Here is a 26261-nt window from a genome sequence, read left to right as displayed (position 1 = left end):
TCAATTTTTACTCTTTTCTGAGAGTCTTCTAGCTCTGGACTGGTCAGCTAGTTATAATTCAAATTTCAGTTAAAACAACTGAAAGCAAAAAATAATACAATTATATTAATAATAATTTCTGACATTAAAAATAAATGAAACCTGCCAGTGCATGAAGTGACCCCACATGTGGTCCTGACCCCACAGTTAAAAAGTATGAATAACGAAAGAGCTGTAGGGAGAAGCAGACCTGTTCTCCAAGAAGGTGTGGCTGTAGGTGTCTCCAGGGTATGGGCTGGGAGTGGCCCAGCATTTATTGATGACTACTTTAATCTGCTCAGAAGAGGTGTTGAGGCTGACCTCCACCACCAATTCCTCCTCAGACGACATGCTGTAGTTGTGGGGTAGAGGCAATGTGCCGTTCATCAGCTGCACTGTCACCTGGAACGATCCCAAGCCCGTGATGACATCTTTGATCATATCATACCTGGTCAAGGATGAGATTAAAAAAAGATTTAAATTAGACCATATCTTGTTGGTGTTGTTTATGACTGAGGAGAAATAATTCAGGAGGATACAGGTGAGCAACTGGTAACTGAGTAAGTTTTAAATATGCTTGCTTACTCTTCATCTTCAGACAGAGCCATTTATCTGTTTCATCAGGGAGTATAATGACGGGGTAAAAGAGCCTGACACCTGTATTCTTTCTAATGGTCTGCAGGGGGGCGACTGTGGGTTCAAACACTGACTGTGCATACAGTTAAGATGGATGATGCGTCCCAACCTCCCCTGAAATACCCCTTGCCATGCGCACTGAAATTTTCTGCTTGTGACTTTTTTAGCCAAAGTCTGCACAGTAGGGATTGGCTGTTGGAGCCGCAGTATTGACGTCCGGCCCCTTACGCTACCCAAAATAGCTTGCAAAAGCATCACGGTATCAAACGAATCTTACCCCATGGAGCCAAAATCAGCAGAGATAAGCATGCTCTTCATGTAGGTACACATTATGGGAACCTCCAGTCGAATTTTGGGCACCTCCATTTCTCCACTTGGTGACGTGTATGCCTCCATGGAGTTGAACAGAGTCACAGATGCCGTGTAGAAGGTTTCATTCTAAAATACCAGATGTTGAAAGCAGTTTTGGTTATATTTAGAGTAACTGAACAATTTCAATGACAAAATACCCCAACCAACAAAATGTATGAGCATGAGGGGTACAAAAGTTCCCAAGTTTTAAGGAAAACTCACATGCACAAGTCTGGTGACACACTCATTCCAAGCCACGGTCAGCTCTGCATGGGTAGCATTGCCTCCATTGACACCACACTCTGGCAGTCCCAAGTAAAGAGCGCTCTCCTTGATGTTGGTGCTCTGGAGAAAATCTCTGGCAACAGTCACAGTGATGGCAGCAACCCTGCACTGGACGGAGATTGCCCCAAGCATAGAGGTATTGGTGGAGGTTCTTGGGGCAGTAGTGTGAGATGTAGGGGCTGCAGTCTTAGTAGCAGGAGTTGTTTTAGAGAAAGTAGTGCGCATTGTGGTTTTAGGGCTAGTTTTGGTAATTTTAGGGGCAAGAGTGGTTTTTGTTTGATCAGTGGTGGGTTTTTTAGGGATCTGTGTTGTTGTCTTTACTGAGGGACTGGTGGTTATTAAAGTTGTTGTGGTTTTCTGTGCATCACTTTTGGTTGTGGCTGCAAGAGTGATGCGTTTAGGGGCGGTTCTGGTTGTTGAAGATGCTGGAGTGGTAGTTATTGGTTTGCGTGTTGCAGTTGTTGGGGCAGGTATGGTGGTTTTCAGGGCAGAAGTAGGGATTGTTGATGCAGGAATGGTGGTTGTTGGTGCAGGAGTGAAGGTTGTTACAGCAGAAGTAATGGTTGTTGGTGCAGTAGAGGTGGTTGTTGATGCAGGAATGGTGGTTGTTAGTGCAGGAGTGCTGGTTGTCACAGCAGAAGTAATAGCTGTTGGTGCAGGAGAGGTGGTTGTTGATGCAGGAATGGTGGTTGTTGGTGCAGGAATGCTGGTTGTTACAGCAGCAGTAAGGGTTGTTGGTGCAGGAGAGGTGGTTGTTGATGCAGGGGAGGTGGTTGTTACTTCAAGAGTGGTGGCTGCAGGTGCGGGAGAGGTGCTGGTTGGTGCTGGAGAAGTGGTCGTAGGCACTGGAGTGGTTGTTGTAAAAGCAGAGGTGATGGTTGTTGGTGAAAGAGTGGTGGTTGTAGACACTGGAGTGGTTGTTGTTGCAGGAGTAGTTGTTGCAGGTGCAGAGGTGGTAGTAATGGATTCAGAAGTGATGGTTTCAGTTGTAGCAATTGTGGTTGCAGGGAGAGTAGTGATTGTTGTCGAGGCTGTAGGGACAGTGGTGGTGGTTGCAGCAGTAATGGTGGTGCTAGGTTGCGTAGGTATCACCACTGGGAGAGCTGTTGGTGTGTCTGCAGCAATGGTTTGAGCCGGTGTGCTTGATGTAACTGCTTCACTTGTTGATATGATGACAGTGGTTGTCTCTGGAGTGGTGGTTACAGTGATCAAAGCAGGATCTCTGGTTGGGGTTGTTTCAGAGAAAGGGGTGGTGCTAACAGTAGAGATTATTGTTGGTTTCAGAGGTGCTGTTGTCACCTTCATGGTGGGGATTGCTGCACAAAACAAAACAATCTATTACTAAGAGACCACAATCTCAGTTTTTAAAATCATTCTCCCCTATAACCTGTCATGAGACTGTACCTTGACATGCTCGTCCTGTCCTCTCTATGTTCCTGTCTATAAACCCATCAAGGCAGACACACGTGTAGGAGGCCCAGGTGTTCATACATGTTGCCCACTGGGAACAGTCATTCTCTCCTGAAGCACATTCATCAAAATCTACAAGAAGGGAGGGATAAGTCTCAGGAGGCAGGACATGAGGATAAAAGCACCCTGCAGATGCTGCAGTGTTATATTAACAGCATGAACGCTGATGAAGCAATAGAACCTACGCAGTGAGGACAGTTTTTGCTTTTATATCAAAGCTACGTGTAACGGACAGATGTACGGACATCTACACTGTTCTCACCTAAAAAATGATTCTCCTTCAACCTGGGATGTTCTTATTCATCCTGTTATGAATCATTCCTCTGAGTTCACACAGTTATATAAACTCCATCACCTCTGCCTGCTCAGATATTTCACAAGGGGCCAAGCAGGAAATAATGTGTGTAGGGTTGTGGTGAAATTTTCAGCTGTTTGTGTTCACATAAGCAGCAAACCCACAAAACTTCAGGAAGTGTTCAGGAGTTTTGTACATCAGTGATATTGTACTGTGGTTTTCTGGCTTGTAGTTTGTTTGTACTTTAAACCCAAACACCACAAAGCCTCTGAATAACATATAAGCTTGTGTAACGCTTGTGAACTGTGCAATCTCTGTAATGCTTTTCCATACAAAAAGGGTGTTCATTATGGCACAAAAAAGAGATAAACTGCTGTCCTTTAAGCACAAAAAGCTGACGCTATCTCTTTAAATAGGTAGCTTTGATTCTTTTATTTTACGCATTGCCTTGCTTTTCATCCAGAAATGTGTTCAGGATGGAAATAGCAAAAGACTTATGGGCCACATCTTATTTTTCAGTGTGCCTTTGTAGTCCAACAGTTTTTAAAGCTATACTCCAACAACTATGTTCTACACTGCCGTAAAAATCTCAAAAGTCTTGCCTAATCGTCTCTCCTTAGTTGTTATGCAGAAACATATCTAGAATACTGAAAATTAAAATTGATATTCCCCCTCTTTGTCCAATCAAAATGAACTTCGGTCAAACTCCTGCCCTGAGTTTGTGAAAAGGTTTTGAGGTGTAGGTTTAATATCCTAAAACTAACCCGGCATAAACTTTAAGGTGCCGTCACGGTTTCTTTTTCCACACTAAGGATTATATTTTGAGTATTTTAGTGATACTAGTTCTGGTTTCATAATAAAAAAAAATAAACATTTACACATCTGAGAAAATTAGAAAGAGAGATTTACCGGTGATGCTGGTGTTGTTTTTATCCACAGTGTATTTAGTGCTGTTCAACAGGGAGTTTAGCACAGCGGTGGAGACATTACTGATGTCCTGGCTCTGACTTGGGGTGACAATGAGGTTGAAGTTGACCACCACACTCCCCTGGGAGAAGCCTCTGATCTCGATTCTCACCTGTCCTGAGTCCACCATGGCCTTCATCTCTGCAGACAGAGACTGGTAGATCTGTTGGTGATGAAGGAAACATCCCCATATTTTAAATAGTGATGGTTGAATATTTTACACATGTTGAGTCTTTGTAATTGTCATTGTTAAAGGACCTCCTCTGTTAAACTCTCAGTGAGGGATCTGTAGGCCTGGCTGTTGGTGTTGTGCAGATCAGCAGTGAACTGGATGTTGGTAAGTCGTGCTGTGGCATCAAGAGTCTGAGCATCTGCAACAAATAAAAAAGAGGAGAGGATAACTTGGTACAATAAACATCATGTTCACAGTAAATTGCCAGCCCTGAACCGTCAGATACAAGATGGAGACTTTCTCAGTAACACATAAATAATTATGGCTATCCTATCCTATCACTTTACTACTGTGTGTCAGGGTCTAAGAGGTGGACACCCTCTCTGCTTTTAAGGCTTCAAATGTTCCCTTTTGATAAAGCTTATAGTCAGAGCTGTCTCAGGCTTGGACCAGCTCTTAGTTAAGCTGCTATAGGCTTATACTGCCCGGAAACTGACACACCAAGCACCTGTCTTTCCCTCTCTCTCTTCTGTCTGTCTGCATGTGTCTCATTAAAGTTGCTGACCATATCTCTTCAGTCCATAATTATTATTTTGCTGTCTTTATTATTGGCATTGTAGCCATAAGTCTGTATGAGCTGTTGTTATTGTTGTTGTCTGTCTCTGTCCATCTCTCTCTTTCTGCATCTCCCTCTATCCCTCTATTCAAGCCCCACACGGTCTCAGCAGATGGCTGTTCAACATGAGTCTGGTCCTGCGTGAGGTTTCTACCTGTTTAAAGGAAGTTTGTCCTTGTCACCAATCCTCATGAAATGCTGCAAAATGCTTTGCTCATCGAAGACAAAGATCGAGTCTCTGTAAATAATATAACAAGGAGTACAGTCTAGACCTGCTGTTATGAATTGGCGCTTTATGAATACAGATTGATTGATTGATTTATTACTTAGTGTATCTAATTAGTGATCGCAAAGGACCACACCTCCATCATGCCTCTTCAAGAACAAATTAAAACCTTACTCTCTACTTGTGCATATTGCATCAGTACGTCCCACCCTGTAATCATCTCTGTCCACAGACGTACCCTGGCACTATGGCGGTCTCACAACTTCCCCAAAATGAATACAGCAAAGCTTTACAACAAAAGCTCAGCATAATTAATTCAAATATAAGAGTATGATAATTGTAAAACTGCATCCACTTTGGTGGTGTGGTCCTTTCTAGTGAACTATTTTCAATAATTATCAGCGTTTGGACCTTATTTGTTTAGGGTCGTCTGGGGTCGTTCCTTTCACTTTGTCTCACTAGAAGATATATTTATTAACGTTTATTTCCCTCCTCACAAGTAAACAGAGTAGGAATACACTGGGGAAATCAGGATTTCTCCCTCATTGTTTAATTCAATTAGGGGGAAATCCAATTCAATTCAATTAACTCAATTTTAGTTTGTTAGAAAAGCATCAGCAACGGCTTGGCAGGCTGTTTTATATAATACCAACAATTATCCGCAAACAGCAGTAATTTCATACCATGTTGTACCTTATCACGGTTAAAAAGAACAGTTTACCGTATATTATGACCTCTCAGACCACTCAAATGATCAGGGCACATACTGGAGCTTGATGACAGCATTGTGTATTCATTAAAAACAATGATCAAAAGACATGAGCACTGTAACAGTCCACTTAGATGTTGTGTTCAGCTCTTACCAGTCTTGACGGATATAAAAAAGCTTCCCCCTTGGCTTCCACAGGCACATGGTGTGACTGTGACATTGTAGAGCATCCCAGGATAGAGTCCCTGCACCTCCATCATGGTATCACTTGTTCCATGAAAATGAACAACCTCTGACCCCCTGATTACGACAACCTGGTAAGTCTGGTTAGTCTGGGACTGGCTGGACCAGGAGACTGAGAAGGAGGTTCCAGTGACATTGGCCGACCATAAGTTGGTGATGCTGGGAGGAGCTGGAAGATGGTGGTGGAAGTGAATGAACAAAGGGAACAGTCAATAGGGTTATTGAATATATCATGTTCAGATGTGTACTCCAGCTAACATGCAAACTAGTGCATACTCCAGAATACAATACTTTAAAAACACCCACATAAGCAGAGTGATGAATAGGAACAGAGGTATCGACTCTATCTGAATGTCAGGCTCATCAACACCTTTGAAACAGCTTTGGAGCAGTTCTTAAAATACCTCTACTCTGAAACACCCACTGCTTTGAAACATTTGTGGGGATCTAAAGGTTGAAATGAAAATATTTCTAACCACACGTGGTTGTCGGTTGGGTTGACTCCACAGTTGATCTCATGGTAGTGTAAGGTGCAGAGCTTGTCCACTGTGGATCAAGTGATGTAGTTGAAGGAACAGAGCTCGTGTTACTTAGATCCGTAGTCATAAGAACACCCGTGATGCCTTTTCCCAGAGGGTCCTGTGTGGTGATGGAGGCCGGGGTGTAGGTTGTGTTCATGGGTGGAAGGTAGGTTTGCGGGGGCTCTGTTGTGGTCGACTCACTGACGTCTGCTTGGGAGAAAGAAAACAAAACAATGTTGAAGCCAAAATATTTGTATTTACTTCTTAATGGGAACAGGGGTGAGGGGGTGTGTCAGTTCAGCAGCACTGTGTAGAGATCATGTTTAGTGAGTAGGTGATCATTCGCAATAGAATACAGATGGGGTGATACAAGACGATGACATGAAACAGATAATCTATGTGGCATAGTCACCTAATAACTAAATAAACACACAAGTTTAAACTTAATTCTGTTCAAAAGATTATTTTACTGATTTAAAATGTAATTATTTATGCAGCTAAAAAGAATACCTCAGATTCCACGGTTGGTAGTGCTTCCATGGTATTCCTATCACCCTACTTAAAGGTCAAATTAACATTACACCTCACATTTTCATTCAGGACTATTAGCTCACCAGTCAGCGCCGAAGAAAAGAAAAACAACGCAGAAACTAGCAAAGGATGTTTAAACACACAAGGACGGGTGCCAGTTGCTTAGCTATTTGGCCAATACAGGGAGGTTATAGTCTTCATTGTGGCAGGTTGCTGGTAAGACTCCTGGACACGACCCTTTGCTGCATATCTTCCCTCACTCTCTGCTTCCCACGTTTCCTGTCTCCCTTTAACTGTCTTATCAATAAAGGCCAAAACAAAGCCAAAAAAATAACTTATAAAAACACAAGGAGCTGAGTCAAAGCGACGTCAACCAAACTGAAGAGAACAAACATAAAGCAACCACAAAGCCAGCTTGATTATGTCTTTAGTTGGAAGCTGGGTAATAAGGTAGATAAGGTATAGTGAGCGGGTGATAATGCAAAGTAGAATTGGGGTCTTGCTCAGTATCATGATTTACATAACCACTCGTTCATTATACATTATCTCTTTATCAATGTCATGCAGTTATCAAGTACATGTATTTTATTTTATTGCTAACACACACACACACACACACACACACACACACACATACACACGCACACGCACGTGCACATGCACACATGCGAGCGCGAGCGCACAAACACAGTCTGACCTCTACAATGGGCTCCAGGGTCACTGGGGTCAACATCAGTGTATCCTTGCAGACAGGTACAGTGGTAGGAACCCTCTGTGTTGGTACAGTTTGCATTAGGGGAGCACCGGCACAGGGCAGGCTGTGCACACTCATTTATATCTGCAGTTACACAAACACAAATATGAAGAGGTCATGAGCTGATGAATTTGGGCTGAGATTGCATAACAAGTAATAATATCAAAGTTTAAAATGAAAATAAAGCTTAAATACTTCCCTGAAAAACAAAAAAATGACCTTAAAACATCATTAATCTGGTAATGCTTGATCATTTATTAAATATAATAGATAGAACTTCAACTGTTTTCATAAGAATCACATGGATTAAAATATAAATAATGATCTGGGTTTAGAAATATAAGACGATCATTTTTTTTTATTTCAGCTTCGTTTTTGTCCCCATCTGCTCTTCTTATTTTATTTTTGTCACTCCCTAAAGTATGTTTGTGTTTCGTTTTTAACCCTTTCATTTCATCAAGACATGGTATTCACTTCAGTGTTTTCTGCAATAATATGTACGGTAAAAAATGTCAAGGTTAACATTGGGATCACAAATAAATACCACAGGATCACTAAATGCTGATTTCCAATATGAAGTCATTATTAGGTGATATTTGAAAAAGTACTCAAACTGCAACTTAAAAACATTATTTTTAGGCAAATGCAGGAAGATTTGAAAATATAAGACATAACTTAAAAGATTTCAGGTTTGAATAATGTGACTGATTACTATGACATTTGGATCAATCTGTTTGTATTACTCATGTTTTTAGTGTGTTTCAAAAGGCCCAGAAATAAATGCATGTATGCTTTCACCCTGGTCTAGCATTGTAACTACATCTTTCTTCTAATAGAAACTTTGCATCTTTTATTTAAGTATTTAAGTATTTGAGAGGTGCCGAATAGAAGTGCATTATCATGCCAGTAAAGAGTGATATATTAGATTGGTCCTTTGTTTTAAATGTGTGCATGACAGAGGAGTTATTCTGCATTTTAAACAAATGGAACAAGTATGGCAGATTCGTGATTAATATCTGTGTGTGGGATTGTGTGTGTTGGTTCACGTGTGTGGTGTGGTTATGCGTGTCTCTCGTGTTATTTTCCGCTGTTGCAGGAAACATCCCACTGAATGACTGTCACTCAAATACAAGTGGTGGGAGATGGAAACTGTGGTGCAGCTGAGTCATTTTTTCCTGAACGCCGTGTTCTCTGCAACATGAATCATTCTCAAAACTCTGAAAGAATGTCATTTCTCTGAAGAAGACAGAAGTGGAGACGAGGACAAGCATGTCACCTCACCTTCCACGGTTACAGATGACACCTCCTGTATGTGCGCGAGCAGCAGATGCAGCTTTGATGTGACATTGTGAAGTGAAAGAGGACTGCTGCATTCGATCAGCAGAGAGGTGGCAGTTCTGAAGGGGTAAACAGGCCATGAGTCGAGGTAATACACAGAGACATCAGCCTGCAGAGCTCCTGTGACCTTTAAATGATAAAGACAGAAAATAACCAATATTGATCAATATGTAGAAAAAGGAAAAATTGTGCATTAAAGTGAGACATACAGGAATAATTCCTGGTAAATGTTCCACCATTTAATCATTAACATTTAAAGAGAACAAACCAATAGAGCAGTTATAGGCTTCCTAAGCATCAGAGCTTATTTAACCATTTTCACACCCTTTGCAGCCAGTTTCCTCTATCATGCATGAAGCAGGAAGCTCAAATGCTGTTATCAAATTGTACTATAGTTTAGGGATTTCTAGCGATTATTACCTCAGCGCTTCCAGATTAATCAACAACTGAAGGACAACTGTAAGACAATAAACAGTAAAAAGCCAGGAGGAAATCTGGTCATTTTTCAAGACAAAACAACACAACATACTGGATAACCCAGTTACAGCCAGATGATGGCTAAGGTTAGCGTATCTCACCACTTAGATTAGCCAACTAGACAGTCCTGGTCATTAGCCAGAAACCATGGTGTTCTGCTTTTTTTGATAGCAGGCCGTAGTCATGTAGAACAGACCGTTTGTTCAAACCAGAGACTCTGGTTGATGAACTGGAAATCTACTATAACAACCTAATCTCTATATGTTATACGCTGCTAAACAAAGAAATGCCTGGAAGTTGATGACGCATCAAAGTTTTGCACGATTCAGAAGGAAAGGTTTACATTTCTAGCTAACATAATTTAGCTAGAAAAGTAGTTTGTACTTGGTAGCTTAGTAATGTAAGCTAGGAAGTGCTCAGAAAAACATTATTGGTTTGACAGAGGAAATTAGCCACTGTGAGAATATGGTGAATGGCTGTAGAAGCAGTACCAGTGTTAGCAGTTGTATTACCATTGCCTGCAGCAATCTAAGGTGATTTAGATGTCCTCCATTATTGGACATCAGTGGCTGGTAATCTGTCTTCACTGTCACTGTTGCATTAAAACGGCATCCTCCGGTGGTAGAGACATTAGATGGACCTGAAAGTTTAATGAAAAGGGGTTATAAAAACAAGTTACAAAGAAAAGCAAGATTTTCTTCCTACACCTTCTGCAAACTAGGTGGATGTATAAAAACTGTGTCAAAATAATGTAGCAGTGAGAGTAGGCGGGAATAGTGTACTGTTGTTTTTATGGTGAAGTAGGTTAGCAGAAAAGAGTTAGTATGGCCAAAAAGCAAAACAAAAGGCTGATGACTTTACAAACTGACACTTTGAAGAAATATAAAGGTGACTCTCTCTTGATTTGAAAAAAAGATCCCCTGAGGTCATCAAATTATTGAGATGCAGCTTTAAGAGATTTGAGCTGCTATGCAATGACACCATGCATTTTTGAACAAACATTATAAACATTCATATCAAAAATTGTTATCTAGCTGATAGTCTTTGTATGTTGAGTAACAGTAAATCAGACAGTGTCTAACGGTATATCATGAGGCTCCATACCCATGCCCATCCCATATGACTTTCATGTAAAGTATAGTTGTTGGGTACCTCTGTGAAGGCATGAAAGTAATTTAGCCTTAGCTGATGGCTTTTATTATTTTTTAATGCAATGAATATATTAATGGAAATAAAGCTGTCTGTGTTTTGAGGATAAAGACTATAGTCCCTTTAATCCTGCTGTACTGCAAAGACAGTTTTCCAGGTGTAAAAAGGAGCTTGAATATGAGCTCATGTCTCAACAAAACACTGCTGTTTTGTCACTGCATGAAACCTTAAAAAAAACAAAACAAGACATGACAAAACTGTAGTCGTTATTAATAACCAAAACAATAATAAAGAGTAATGATGAATACTAACTTGCAGGATTACTGCAGAGAGAACTGCCCAATCTGTGGCAGCATCTCTGCCAGCCTGTGCAGTCTATGTCCCACTCACAGGCCTCAGATCCAGGACTGGATCCATCTGCATTTGGACAGGATCCTGGCTTGGTGGTAAACTCTTCGCTCCTGTTTACAGCTTTGTTTGAAGAAATAACACGTTACTTCCCATATATAATCAGTGTGATATTTGCTGTGCTTCCATCTGGTGTCTCACACACAGCATCACACACTGAAAGGTCAGGCTGGTTATCTGTCTGTCAGAGTGTGATGCTGCATCATCACGCTTTTGTGCAGAGAGACTTGAAATATGACAACAAACAGAAAAGTATGAGCTCTTTCTGAGATTTTTAAATATGATAATGAGAAGTAAACTCACGCAGGGCACAGTATCTTCCGACTTGTTCGTATCCATCACAGCACCTGGTCACCTCTTCTGTCATCGTCCTGTACTCAGTCTGATGGACCATCCTGGAAAGAGTGACTGTACATGTCTTATACTGGAGCCAATCTCCACACGGCTTTGTCACAGTGTAGGGGACCTTGTGAATTGCCAGGAAACTCACAATCCTCGTCTCATTGTGAACACACAGATGGTAGCCGGACGCAGAAAGGCTCGTTCCTGAAATGAAGGAAAATAGATCCAGTAAATTTCACTGCTGGCTAAGTTTCCCTGGTAAGTATCTGGCTGCATATAAACATCTGATTTTACAGTCTGCATTAGTCATTAGCACAGAAAAAAGGTTACATAACTGACAGCATTCAAATAAGGACATGTAGTTTTTCATAAAAGCCCTTTTTCTGTTATGAAAATACATACATTTTCATGCTAATCCATCATCTGCGTAGAGGCCTACCTTCAAGCACAGAGCTTTCTCCCATACACAGAGCCAGCAGGGCCGCGGCCACCCACATGGAGAGCATCCAACTCATTTTTCCCAGATCAAAATCCACCACATTGTAGGTGCATGTTTCTCTTTGAAATGATGCTAACTCACTGTTCAGAGTGTGTGCTCTCAAAGACCAAATCCTCTGTGGCTCTGTCTTTCTCCTCCCCTCGTAGCAACATCAGTCCCTCATGGACCAAAAAATAATGGCAGCCAGATGGTAATTTTTTTCAGTTTGATCCAAGTGATATTTCTGATCAGATTTGTGTTTTGACTGTACTGATTAGCTTTTATTTCTCAAAGAATAATTAAGATATCTTGTATTTTGATGACGTGTGGAGGCATGACAAGCTTATGAGTCAGTGTATTATAAAAAGAGGGAAAAAACTTTATTCCACATGATTCTCACAAACAAAACCCAGGCCTTGATTTTATTTCTGTTGAATAAAGGATTTGTATTTTACTCATTCTGTGCTGGTGCCAGGGTCAGTAAACATGTTTATGATGCCAGGCAAGGAGACGTGGGATGGGAGGAGCCCATGTCCCTAATGACTCGGTTTCCACACAGGTAACCATAGCAGTGCTCGCTATGCTGCCGGATTTAACAGCCTGTGTCAGCCATTAGTGTCAAAAAAAAAGGAGGAGTGAGAAATTCCCTGCCATTTTCCCACATGTCTTCATTTTCATTATAAGAAGGAACAGCTTAGACTGTCACAGCTCTGTGTTATAAAAAGACTACATCAAGAGTCTGTCATCACTGACATTTCAAAGTGAAAATAAATGTGAACAAAAATTCTCCAGTTTTCTGAACTCCTCGAAGTCTTTACGTCAATTTGTTGCAAACGTAATTGCAATGATTAATGTAATGGTGTCCCCTTTTAGTAATGAGGTGTGAAAATGTGCCTGATTACACTTCACTCAGTCATTAAGTCATAATGGCTGGTTACATGCTGACACGCTGGAGCATGCAGATGCAGGGAGGATCAGGGCAACAGGCTGGGTTAACTGAGGCCTCTTTGATACAGCTACACTACAGAGGAGCAATGACTGTCTCAAACCAACGTGCTTTTCATGTTTCTGATACTTCTTTCCCAACCAGTGCCACACCTGATTTATAACTACACTGTAGCTGACAATGAGTTCCAGTAAGAAGCCGACAGGCAAATAAACCTAGCAACAAGTTCCCACTGGATACCTGTAATGACACAAACCTTCTGCTACCTGACTTTACTCAGTCTCAGATGTAATTAGTTTCATTGGGGCCAGGGGGGCATGCAGATACATGTTTATTATAAATTTGATTCACAACTTTAACCCACTGAAAACCATCTCATCTGAGGTTGAAATATATAAGATAGTCTTTAAAACATAGAAGACTCAAAATATGGCTCTGGTTATTAATTCTTTTTTTTTTTTTTTTTTGCTTGTTTTTTGTTTTCCTGTTTTATAATGTGTTTTAGTATTACAAGTAAAGTAAGACAAAACATGGTGTTGGTGTAAGGTTATTATTAAATAGGGGAGGTTACACACACTTCACATAGCTACACCGCAATCACATATATCAGGAAGAAAGAGGAGGTTGTTTGGACATGCTGGTCTTTGTCAGATGATTGCTTTTTGGAAAGAAAAAAAAAAAGGGGGGGGGGGGGGGTGCACACCCATGAAGATAGATGTTACTCATCACTAGGCTGATAAGCAACATAATGGAGGGGGTGTGGTCAAACATGCAATACACCCCAAAGTGCCAAATGCCCATAGAAACATCATTACAACTTTAAATACAAGCAGAGGAAATGTGAGTGAAATACACTGGAACAAAATTACCTTAAAAATTATTTAAATGTATAGAACATGTTTTCAAAACAACATCAAAAGATTCAACTTAACAGTGTTAAGTGGATAAGGAGATTATGGACATACCACATCTGTAGTGTTTATCAAATTTAGGTGTTTTCAATTTCAGTGTATTTTTAAAAATATTTCTATAGGTGTGTGTCAGGGTTGGAATAAAAGATGTAAACTTTCCTACATACTGTCTTGTCTTATCAAATAAAGCACAGAGGGTTGGACATGTGTGATGCACGTGTATTTCAGGGAAGACATTAATGGACTATTGTTTTTTTTTTAAATGGCAGAAGAGTTCATTATTCTTTACTCAGCTAGTCTTGATACACAGCCAAGCTAAATATAACCACATTCATATTTTACTTGGTTCATTTTTCTGGTAAATAACGCTCCTTAAACAGAACAATGCTCAATAGAGTGCAAGTGAAACTGAATGCAAGTTGGCAGCCGTCGGCCATGAGTGATGAGTGAGAGCCAGCTACAAATGAATAAAGAAAGAGGCCAATTTCTGTTCCTTCATTTTTGTTTGGTAAAAACAAGGCATGAAAAAGGGAAATTCAAGGGTGTAGATAGATAAAGACATTTGATCACCTATTCACTTAGAAGAGGCTGTCTCATGTCATGTATGAATGTATGTCTTAAATGTGTTTTTTTTTAGTAGTACTAAGTCCTATAAAACCAAAAACATCCCTAATGTAAAGCAACTTTAACATCCTTCACTGTCACTCCCTCATATTCTGTTACTCTTGATTAAGAGAGTGTGGTTTTAGGTAACAAAAATACCAAACAAGATATTAAAGAATGTCTCAGTGACATCTCAAACACTGTAAACACAGAAACTCTACCCCAAAGATCTGTTTGGGGTACACTTCATTTGTTAAGATCTGTAAAGCCTGTGAAATGTCATAATTATTGAAAATATCAAATTCATACTGTGTGTATTTTGAGTATTTTCATTTTTAATCCACATTAAAAACAAAAATATGACCTATCCCTTTAAATTAGCCTCTGTGTCAGTTCTTCCGTTGGTCCCGCCCCCAGTCCTTTATTAGCCTATCAGTGAGCAGTGCACGTGACGAGCGTTCTTTGCGATGACCTCATCCCTGGTGTGGGATGACGTCAAATTCAAGATGGATGGAATCACGACCAGCGCGCAGAAATCTACACAACAGTGAATAAAGTCCCGGCTGTGTGGAGGAAAGACCAAATAGACGACGGGCAGGGTAAGTGTAGACAGCACACCAAACTTACTGTTGAGAATGATTACCAGGGAGGGTTAAATACAGCTGGTAGAGTGCTGTTGAGGAGAAGCTTTTCCTTTTCCTCACTGACGTAACTCGAAAGGGGGATTGTGCTGCTGTAAAACCTGACCTGCTACAACCTGTTTTGCAGCCAGGAACCGCGCCATGTCAGTCCGGGTTGAACCGTGTTAGAGGAAAATAAAAACAAAAACAAACACTACATTCACCGGGGGGTAGCTGCGGGGTAATTCACTCCCCCACACTCCTCCAGCCTCCCTGTCTGTAGCCTACCAACGGTGTTTTCTCTCGGTGGAGTCCATCGAAACGCGCTCAACTTTTCTCTCAGTTAACGTTCTCTAACCGTTGGCTGTGGAATAGTAACGGTCAGTTCTTTCGCAAGACAAAGAGAAGCTCGTGACTAATACCTAAACTGAAAGCATCGCCCGTTTAGGAGAAGTTATCTGTCATGAGAAAACCCAGCCACGTTTTACGGATGATCTTATGCTGACAGCCTCACTCAACTTCCTCCTAGAGAAAAAGACACGACTGGATATTCCGTGTTGTTAGGTGAACGTGGTCTGCGAGTTTTTGCGAAGAAGCAACAAAGCGGGTGTTAGTTTTTGATGAATGAATGAAGCTTCAGCACAATAACCCATAGTAACATGGTAACAAGTGTCAATTACGTCAAGATGGTAACATAGCTTCCGGTCACAACTTTCAAAATAAAAGCATTAATACGAAAATTGGACTCTCTTAAAAGTTTATTTTAGGCAATATATGTCTTCCAAACCAGCTAAATGCAGCATAAAATTATGGGCAGTTTGTGACAGAAGAGGTGTCGTGTTAATTTATCAATATTACTTCATAAAAAAATAAAAATGTAGAATAAAATAAACAAAAATCTTTGTCATGTAAAACTATTGTATTTATATTTAGGGCTTTCCAATGTACATTTGAAATGTTTTAATATTAATTTTAATGAAAAACGAGTGAGTTATCCTCATTGAACCACGATCTGTGAGAATTAAATTGTGTTTGAAAAAGAAAAACATGGATTCAAACATAACTATGAAGATAATACTAGAAGAAGAAGAAGAAGAAGAAGAAGAAGAAGAAGAAGAAGAAGAAGAAGAAGAAAACCGTACCTGTTTTATTCATGTACTTATTTTTAAGAAAAGGTGATGACTGAAAGTAATAGAGGCCCTTCATATTATATTTTATTAAGTTATGGGAAAAAGAACCCCTTCAGGGTGAGACAAGACACCGACTTAGCGCTGGTATCTTGTCTCACCCTGTCGGGATTCTTTTTCCCATAACAACCCTCTTAACCATACATTATCCTGCTTATTATGTGGCCACTAACTTCAAATACACACACACATTGTCAAAAACATTGATTAAGATATTATTTTATTGATTTAAAATGAGTTATGTTTTAATAATCCCAGTGTTTCCACATCAGATAGCGTTCCATGGTGATGGATTCTTATCTGCCTGTTAAATGTGACAGAACTCTTTCAGTGGATTGATTTGACATGAATGCATGCAATCAGTTTGACTCTGGTGTTGCTCATGTCAGTGAATGTTAATAAGGTTTTGACCAATCAGAATCAAGCTTCTTGCACAACCCGAAGATCAGTAAGAAAGCCGGGGTAATACCATATTTTATTAACCTGTGATAAATAATTTTGCTCAGTAATAGCTATTTACAAGAGAGTAATTGACATGCATAAATAAATATGGCAATAATGGAACCAAAATGAATGAAAAGTCTGGTATAACCAGGTTATATGAAGATACAATGTAATGGAGGCAATTGATGCACCACACATTTGCAGTTCAGCTGCTAGAATGAACTCATTTTTGTTCACACCTCTCTGAATATGTCTCCAACAAAAGCAGATCATTATATTCTACATGAAAGCACATTTACCTACAGACCAGTTGTATTATTCTGGAAGTGGTTGGGGTAGTTGTGTTTTTAAGTGCATCATTGTCATGGGGGATATTGAGGACAGTTGAATTTTCCTACAAGTATTCCTCTAAAACGAATGTTTTAAGAGAAACTTAACAAAATGTGAAGTATCCCTTGTTTGATTTTGCCCTGTGTTTTGGTGACATGCAGACTACCCTTACATAACAGAGTCTGGAGGCAGTGTATGCAGCCTTAAATCACCTGAAAATACAAAAAAACTTGTGTTCTAAGTTGTATTTTTGCTATCTTAATTATAGCAATAAAAGTTGAAGTGAAAAAAAGAGCTAGTCGTGAAGCTTTTGTTGTGCAGGTGCAGATTTAGCATTTCTTGTTTTTAACATTTTCATTGAGGATGATTATTTTAGCATTGGTTAGGGCATTGACAACACAACTGATGTAAACAGTGAAACTCTAATTTAAGAGATATGGAGGAAATGTACAACAAATCCTGACGCACCTATCTCATCGCTCTCTGAATCAGCAGATGGCATCTAAAATATAATCACACTGTAAATGTACTGTATTTGTATCGTGAAATGCAACCATTAATTATATATATATGTATATATGAAAGGGGTTTAAGAAAAGCTTCTATTTTTCTGCCCAGTACTCATTCTCTGTTAAAGGATTTCTTTATTTTAAAGGCAGACTTCCTGCTTCAGTCAGTCTCAGTGAGGGTGACTTGACACAGCTTTCCTCATATAACTTCAGACTCAAATGATGTAATGCTCATGAGCTTCCCTTGTGTGTCCTTCTGTATAAGCATTTGCAATGCTGTAGATGAAATGGTAACTTATCTGTAGAGATAATTTTTATTAATATTTCAGATATAATAAAACAGAAATATATGCTTTCCATCTAGATTAGCACAATTTTCTGAAGTGTTTCTAAAACGTAGGTTCTCTACTAAAAAAAAGTATTTTTCCTTGTGGCTTTATGTATATCATATGTCTTCTGTTTAAAATACGATTTTTTTTCAACCAGCAATAATTCTTATTAAAAATTCTTATACCTAAAACTGTATTGATCTACGAAAAAAATATGAAAATTAAGAATTTTAAGAATGTAGAGAAAACTGCCAGAAAGCTGAGACCACACTATTTCAATGATTAATCAAATATCAAAGTCATTGTTGCTGGTGTTTCTGTGGGCTGATTAACAGGCTAAACTTTGCAATTCTAAGTCACAAATAATATTTCACATTTTTATAAATAACTTTATTTTTTGCATTCACAAGGTAACTCATGATATGAATCATACATTCTTCTCATTGCCTCAAAGCCTCTGTACATGGGGCAGGGGCCTATACCACTAGGCCGCTTGGGTGGTATTTTAATTTTGTCAGACACAAAGTGTGTATTACTTTTGAATTATCAAATGGGCCATCTGGGAGTTTAATTAAGTGGAGTGTGCCATTCAAAAGTGCAGTGGTTTCATTACTTTCCATCACACTGGCAGCAGGAAGAGCAGCAGTAGATTAACTACGGCGTGTCATAAGGGACAAAACAACATGCGATTTAAAGAAACACAGCTTTAATTTGGGACCTTAATTGAATCATGATGAACGCATTGAGGCTGACGGCCTTAAAAAAATGTATTATTAACTTTAACCCCTGAATACATTGAATTTAAATCCAACATTTTAAGGAACTTAAACAAGGTGATATTGTTCACTTACAAGAGTCCTCATTCATGTTTTAACGTTTTTAACAAGAGATATTGCACGATACTGCACATTAATCAAGATGTATGTTGTGGAAACATTTGAAAGATTCAGCATCATATGTACAGAAAGTTATAATTGTATGTTCTTTTGTTTGATAATGTGTAACCAATTATTTCCCTTCTTGTTACATATTTCAGAATAAGAAACAGGTTTTGTTTGTCTGGGCTAACTGAAATAAAGATAAGATAAGATAGTCCTTTACTCGTCCCACAACGGGGAAATTCAAGTGTCACAGTAGCAAAGTAGACAGTGCGAATTTTTTTGTATATATATATATATATAAAGCAAACAAGAGCCTATAAAGTAACAATTATTAAAAAGTTATTAGCAATTAAAATTAAACAACATTACATAAAGATAGAATAATGGAGGTTGACAGAGTATACTGCCGCTGAACTGAAGTGGTTGTGGCATGAGAAATGATGAGGCTCATACAGGTATACAGTGAAAGGGGCGTGAGGCCAGCTTTCAGGATGTGATTCTAAGTAAAGTAGCTGAATGAACTGTATATGAAAACCTTTTTTCTTATTGTTTGTTTGTTTTTGTTTACATTCCTGCTTGAATGAATCTTCTTGTCTTGTCTTTCAGCCATGGAGAGCCTTGTGCATTACAGCAACCCCTCCCATGCCCTCTCAGTGTTAGGGGTTCTCAATGAGCAGCGTCTTCGGGGTCAGATGTGCGATGTTGTCCTGGTTGTAGGGGATCAGAGGTACCAGGCTCATAAGAGTGTCTTGGCTGCCAGCAGTGAATATTTCCAGTCCCTGTTTACACGGATGGACACGGAGTCCCTTAAAGTAGTTAACCTGGACTTCTGTGAGCCGGACGCCTTCGAAATCGTTCTGAATTACATTTACTCCTCCTCCCTCTTTGTGGACAAAGGGAGCCTTGCAGCCATTCAAGAGCTGGGCTACAGTCTTGGAATCCCTTTCCTCACAAACATTGTGTCAACAAGGCCACATGCATCCTACTGTGTGTCCAGAAAAAGGCTTTCGTTCTCTGAAGGGGAAGAGAATGATGTCCAGACAAGAAGTGTCATTGTGCGTCGGGTCAGGAATGAGACCGCCCATCCCTCACGCTCAAATTATCCTAAAAAGACATCAGAGAGAGTGTCGCCTCCTCACTCTACTCGAGAATCAACACAGCCTCCTTCAGAACGCTTCTCATATGAATCAGTCAGAAACTCTGAATCTATCAGCAGGAAATCAGCAGAACAGAGTGAACCTGCCGAGAGAAAGCCCACCTATCCTTACGCCTCCATATTAAAAGGGAATTCATCACACATCACATCTGTTCGGCCCCAGTTGACTTCCTCAGTGTCCTTCAGCGATGCAGAAGTGCAGCACATTAGGCTGCAGTCTGGCATTGACCAGGACGGCAAAGAGGACGAAGAGGAGCAGGAGCACCACTATCACACCAAAGTGTCCTTTCAAGGTCAGGCCAGTGAGCCAAGCCCGACCATTGACCGGAGCGGACCACTCATAAAAAGCCTCCTCCGGAGATCCCTATCCATGGACAGCCCTGTTCCAGTGTTCTCTCCAACATTGGAACTCAAGGATCTGCAAAACCGCGAACAGTCAGTTGTTAAAATGGCATCCAAAGCATGTGGGCCTGAAACACCTGCTCACAACGGCAACTCAAAAAGAACGTCTCCCCTGGTTCTCAGGTCAAAACACCCCAGCAGGTATGATGAAGAAACTCAGGTAGGAAGAGAGGTCAGTGTGAAAGCTGAGCCCAGCAGCCCACTCGCAGACCCCATGGACATTATTCGGATCACAGTTGGGGATGCGTTGCCTGTCAATCTCAAAGACTTGCAAGCAAATTATGACCAAGGTTTAAGGCCAGATTTCAATTCTTTTGGGAAAAGAAGGGACAGGCCAGACAACAGAAGGTACCCTTTTAAGAAGAGCAAAATATTCAAAGAACATCCCCCGACGCTGGATGACGACGTGACAGTGCCTCAGAGTGCCAGCGGCAACGTAAACGAGAACAGTGAAGAGCCACCTCAGAACAAAATCTTCAAATGCTGGAACTGTTTAAAAGTTTTCAGGTCTAGTGCTGGCTTACATCGGCATGTAAATATGTATCACAACCCTGAAAAGCCGTATGCTTGTGACATCTGCCACAAGCGCTTCCATACCAACTTCAAAGTGTGGACTCACTGCCAAACTCAGCATGGTGTCGTACAAAACCCGGCGTCATCCTCCAGCTCTTCTGTGCTAGATGAGAAATTTCAAAAGAAGCTGATAGACATTGTGAGAGAGAGGGAGATAAAGAAAGCGCTTCTCTGGAAGTTGAAGAGGAATAAACAGGGTTTGCAATCTCCTTCACTTACCAAAAAGAGATCGAGGCCCAGCTATATATGTCCTTACTGTGGGAAGGTATTTGTGTTCCAGTCTCAGTACAGACAGCATTTAAGGACACATCCTGCTGAAAAAGCAGACCAGGACACGGCAAACGAGAGCGTCCTTTACCAGGAGCAGGATGAAATCAGTCAACAGAAAAACCCAGATGCTGGCGTCTACTCCTGTAGGCTTTGCAACATGAAGCTGTCTTCACTCTTTGAACAAGGCGACCACGAGAGAGGCTGTCGGCATGCAACTGTATGTCCCTACTGTGGCCTCCGCTTCTCCAGTCCATCGGTAAAAATAGACCACGAGGCACATTGTAAGTACAAGAAACTGACGTGCCTGGAGTGCATGCGGACCTTCAAGTCGTCCTTTAGCATATGGCGTCACCAGGTGGAGGTCCACAACCAAAACATGATGACTGTTAAAGACCAGATTCACCTGCAGGAACATGAGAACAGCGAAGAGTCCTCTGAAATGCTCAGAGAGGATCATTACCAGGACGAGCATCTGGCAACCAGGACTTCAAGAGACACAATCTGCTACAGCGACTCCTCAGGTCCACCAATGTACGACTCGGAAGACTCTTCATCCTTTGTGCCTGAAGACCTAAGCATGGGCCACCATGGAAAGCTGGTAGTAAAGGAAGAGCCAATGGAGGAGGCTGTGAGTGAGAGGGAAAATACAGGGTCTTCAAAATCTGGACTTGAGGAACCTGGTGTGTGGCCATGCGAGAAATGTGGGAATCTTTTCAGCTCTCGCAAAGACCTGGAACGACATCAGGAGCTGCTCTGCCACATCAAACCGTTCATCTGTCACATCTGCAACAAAGCCTTCAGGACCAACTTCCGCCTTTGGAGCCACTTCCAGTCCCACATGTCGACGGCTAACGAACCTGGAGCCAAAGAAATCGAAAGGAATCCCTCCCTGTCTCCATCCCCTCCCACGACCCCTCAGAGCTCTGAACGTCGCTCCCCACAGGCCTCCGTGCTCAAGTCCGCCCAGACGCCCCCAGTGGCTGAGGAGTCCAGCAGCCCCGAGCCCTGTAGCTCATCTGTAAACAAGACAAAGAGGCCTGAGCTGGAACATCAATCCAGCAGCCACAGCCCTCTGTCGAGGTCCAACAGCATGGAGAGTCAAGGAGGCCCTCAGGAATCAGAGACACTCTTTTACCACGCGCCGTCTCTCTCTGCTCTGACGTTCAAGAGGCAGTACATGTGCAAGCTCTGCCACAGGACCTTCAAGACGGCGTTCAGTCTGTGGAGCCACGAGCAGAGTCACAGCCACATGTAAGCATCAGAAAAGTAGAAGTTTCTCTCGAGAGACGATATTAGACTTAAACACCTCAGCCTACAAAAGGAAGACTTTGAATGTATAGCTTATCTGCTTGCCTCCAATGACATTTTAAAGTGGCCATGTTCAATAGAGGTGTAAACGTGAATGTGCAATCAAGTGCTAGATTCCTCTGAGAGACGAGATGAATATAAATGATTTATTTTACTTTCCAAATGAGATATAACTATTGATCTATTTTAAATCTCTTTTAGCTGTCTACTTGTACTTATCTATGTAGATGCTTTTGAGAAAACACAGTACAGAGTTGTACCCTGTTTTGTTTCAGATGCACCACTTTGTATTAGAGCTGTTTCAATACAGACACCAATACCAAAACCATACTTAAAGTGGAAGGTAGTGGAAATGCCTTAGACACAGCCTAGTATTGAGGAAGGAGAAATACTTCAGTCATTGCAATGTGGTCCCAAAAGAAAATCAACTTGTTGAACTAGATTTCAGTTCTTCTTTGGTGCTTGATAGCCTTTACATTACGCTGTGCTGCGCTGGTACCATGGTTGTGTTGTGGGTTTCATGCAAATTACTGTTGTAGAGCAGCATAATAAGAACTTCAGGTAAATGATAAGGATGCACGATATTGGATTTTTGCTGGTATCAAATTTGTCAATATTTTCAAACTCAAGGTAAAGCCTGTACAAAGCTTCACCTGTCACTCTTATTGAGACGTCTGTTTTAGAAACAAACATAAAAAAGCATTTGATTATATCATACATGATGCAGATATCACTCTTTAAATCTAGACATTAAGATGTAAGGTCACTGCTCTATTTCTTTGCTTTGTTAAAGCTGCTGTGAGGAACTTTTGTTTTGTATCGATTCTGGCACCCCCTTGAGGACAAATTGATGCCTCTTATCTCTTGTTCTAAACATGCAAAAGTAGTGTTTTCAACAAAAACCTCATCCTGTTCTCTTTTGACAGTCAACTTTATCAGGCAATGTGATTATTTTCCATGAAAACAGTCAAATAAAGGCTGTTTCTGAAGCGAGATGTCCATCATCTGGTCTGACACCTACCCCCTCAGGGCGGTTTCAGGCATTAAAAATGACAACAGAGAAGGTGTCAGTGTTGCTGCTGATGGTCTTGTTTGCTATTGAAGGCCATAAAGAGGCACCGGTATAATTTTCAGTCTGTTTCTCTGCCAGTTTAAAACTCCTCACAGGGCCTTTAAATGACAAAAGTAGAGGCTGCTAACAGGTTTTTGCTGGCTTCACTTTTTCAATCTTTTCAGAAACTCTTGGTGCTGCTCAGGGTGATGGTTCTTGAGATGCACAGTTAAATGTGTTGTCTTAAAGCATTTTTGTTTTGCACCTACTCACATCACCGGTGCTCCACTAGCTTTTCAAATGGCTCATTCATTGTCCGTTTCCAACACTTCAGAATACTTCCATACAGCAACTACCAATTTAACACCAATCAATGGGCCACCCTGTCGGCGAGGTGGTGCATTATTACCCTGATAATGCCGTGCATCCCTAATCATTTATCATAAGATGCCAGCAAACAATAGTCCTGTTCTAGCAGGGATTGTAAATTAATTCAAAGATTGAAAACTGTCTGCAGTTGGGCACTATTTTCAACCTCTGGTAAACCAACACTGTTGACTGTGCGCAAGGCTTCAGTTTAATGAGGCTGCCTAAAAGTTAGATATATATTTGCGTATATATTCGGATCAGTGCTTGTTTTGACTGGTGAAAGAGTTGCAATCTGCACCAGGAGGTTAAACCGTGGTATTGGAACATCTCTGCATTTGAAGGTGCAAAGATTTAAAAAAAAAAAAAAAAAGGTACAACTTTGTAAACTGTATGCTCTGAGTGTGGGTAAAGTGCTTTACATTTTTAGAGGTTACAGGTGAATTGACAAGTAGTGCTTTTGCTTTTGTATCAGATTTATCTCTTGATGTGTGTGACAACCCTTAAGATAATATTGGTGGCCTCAACAATGTATTCAATATGCACTTTGTGTAACAGTTTGATTCTTTTATAGTGGAAAAAAAGTACAAAATGTTTGTTTGCAGGAGTAAAAAATATACATTTGCCCAAAGTTTGTTTAAATAAGCATTCTTGTGTTTATTCTCTCATATTTGCCTTTTTGTCTTTTTGTTTAACCAAGTGGTTGAATAAGACATTCAGTTGAGTTATTTTAAAGTAATATCACACATCAAATACATCTCAGATACCTGTCGTTTCAGGCAAAACATTTCTTTTTTTTTTAGCCTTCTTAAATTGCTTCATTCAGTACCTAATTTATCTTTCTTATTACTGACCAGTGAATCACTTTTATACTCGTACAAGTTAAAGGGGCAGTGCAAATATTGGTCATAACATAAGAAGAAGTTGTTCTTTTTTTTTACAGATAAGAACTCATAGAAATATGTTAAAAGGAAATAACAAATTTTGTGAAAGTAATCCGTAAAAATATTGGACTGATTGAGTTGTTAGCCTCCTTAATGACGTATTTGAGTCATCACAGGAAATAAAAATCAATATAAAACTGCCATGGCAGGTTAGCTATCAGAGGAGCTTTATGAAAGCACATTTTTTCATAATTTATTGTTATTAAAAAAATAATAATTCTAAACATTTTTAAATTAAAGCTTCTGTGAGGAATTTTTGGGGTTGACTTTAGTGCCCAATGTTTATCTCTTTCCTGACTTTGTGTGCATGAGTCACAAGTAGTGTTTTCCTGATTTTAAATCTCTTTACAGTCAGAACTTTTACTCACTTTGCATTTTTTCAGTGGAAAATGTAAAAATTGTCTGTTTTGGCACATCACTACCTGACGCCTACTCTTCATCGGCATTGACAGACATTGAAAATAACTAAAATAGATAGAACCAATCTTCCTGCCAATCGTCTCTTCTTCTTTTATAGGTCACATTAAGGCGTTGGTAATAGTTTCAGTCCGTTTCATAACAGGCTAAAAACTCCTCACAGGAGCTTCAATTATAATCAAAGCTGTCAAAGTGTTCAAGTCACAACAGTCTGCCTACCCAGTACAGAACCAGTGTTATAGACACTCATCCATAAACTGATGGAGCTCTGCAGTTAAACAAATTCAGTAAAGAACCAAGCTTTACAATGCTTCGATGGCCTTATGCAACCTTAAAATATTTTGTCTCCATTATTTCACAATAAAAAGCACAAAAGAGTTTCAGATGACTTATGACTCAGGCTTTTCATGATGGTGTCGTCAAGACGGCGGAGGCATGAGGAAGCAAACCTTTCATTTTACCAGTGAGCAGAGTGTTCCTGCTTCCAGAAGATTTATTATAAAGAATGTGTCTTGATTGTATTCCAGCTGTTTTACAACTGTATTCTTGTACAAATATATACTTCTGCTTTGGCTATAGATGGATTAGAACTTTGTCATAAATTATCACGGTTGCTACGTGTTTGGGAGATGTTGCATTCAAAGAGTGCTCCACATGAACTGGGAATTTGTTTTTCCTCTAAATGAACAACGTGAGCTGCATCGTGATGTTTAATTCATTGGAGAAACTCTCTGTATTGATGATAGTGCTCTTAATTTCTTGTGATGAAAGCTTCCTGAAAGTTTCACAGAAATAATTAGAAATGTGTATATGGAAGTGTTTGTATCTCGATTTTGTACCAATTTTGTTAGAAAACAAAGTTTTATCTTTTTGGTATTCTGTGCTCTCACTGCAATAATGAATATTTGTATCCACATCGGTTGCTTTATTGTTGCTTTTAAAGACTTGCAGCTGTTTTGTGTTTAGGTTTTTCTACAGTTTTTGTGCTTAATTTCTGTAATAAAGAGTAACAATGGAGTACATATACAA

At 40.2% G+C, this 26261-nt stretch overlaps 2 protein-coding genes across 4 annotated transcripts in view; one reads left to right on the top strand and one right to left on the bottom strand.

Moving 5' to 3' along the window:
- umodl1 (uromodulin-like 1) overlaps positions 1–15690 on the bottom strand; it is a 22425-nt gene extending 6735 nt beyond the window's left edge. The window contains exons 1-15 of one of the 3 annotated variants that reach the window (XM_034683857.1): positions 15073–15690; positions 11656–11711; positions 11469–11560; positions 11070–11228; positions 10121–10248; positions 9075–9258; positions 7737–7877; positions 6464–6715; positions 5899–6156; positions 4280–4392; positions 3965–4184; positions 2695–2832; positions 1228–2606; positions 932–1092; positions 230–466 (exon numbers count right to left, since the gene is read on the bottom strand). In XM_034683857.1, coding sequence (XP_034539748.1) covers positions 230–466; positions 932–1092; positions 1228–2606; positions 2695–2832; positions 3965–4184; positions 4280–4392; positions 5899–6156; positions 6464–6715; positions 7737–7877; positions 9075–9258; positions 10121–10248; positions 11070–11228; positions 11469–11560; positions 11656–11669 — 3476 coding nt within the window. In that variant the 5' untranslated portion in view covers positions 11670–11711; positions 15073–15690. Of the gene's footprint in view, positions 1–229; positions 467–931; positions 1093–1227; positions 2607–2694; positions 2833–3964; positions 4185–4279; positions 4393–5898; positions 6157–6463; positions 6716–7736; positions 7878–9074; positions 9259–10120; positions 10249–11069; positions 11229–11468; positions 11712–11946; positions 12214–15072 lie in introns of those variants that run through there. The other 2 variants (XM_034683858.1, XM_034683856.1) reach the window with 2 other exon arrangements.
- zbtb21 (zinc finger and BTB domain containing 21) lies at positions 14915–26261 on the top strand. Its single transcript, XM_034683859.1, has 2 exons — positions 14915–15044; positions 19352–26261. The coding sequence occupies exon 2, from the start codon at positions 19354–19356 to the stop codon at positions 22399–22401; it is 3048 nt and encodes a 1015-aa protein (XP_034539750.1). The 5' UTR covers positions 14915–15044; positions 19352–19353; the 3' UTR covers positions 22402–26261.

The sequence above is a fragment of the Notolabrus celidotus genome, chromosome 5, assembly GCF_009762535.1.
Source record: "Notolabrus celidotus isolate fNotCel1 chromosome 5, fNotCel1.pri, whole genome shotgun sequence".
Classification (NCBI taxonomy): Eukaryota; Metazoa; Chordata; class Actinopteri; order Labriformes; family Labridae; genus Notolabrus; species Notolabrus celidotus.
The sequence above is the reverse complement of the archived record's forward strand: the minus strand, read 5'-3'. Positions and strand labels throughout refer to the sequence as shown.

Coding starts and splice junctions, on each gene's coding strand:
- zbtb21 (XM_034683859.1), top strand. CDS start 19,354: ATGGAGAGCCTTGTGCATTACAGCAACCCCTCCCATGCCCTCTCAGTG.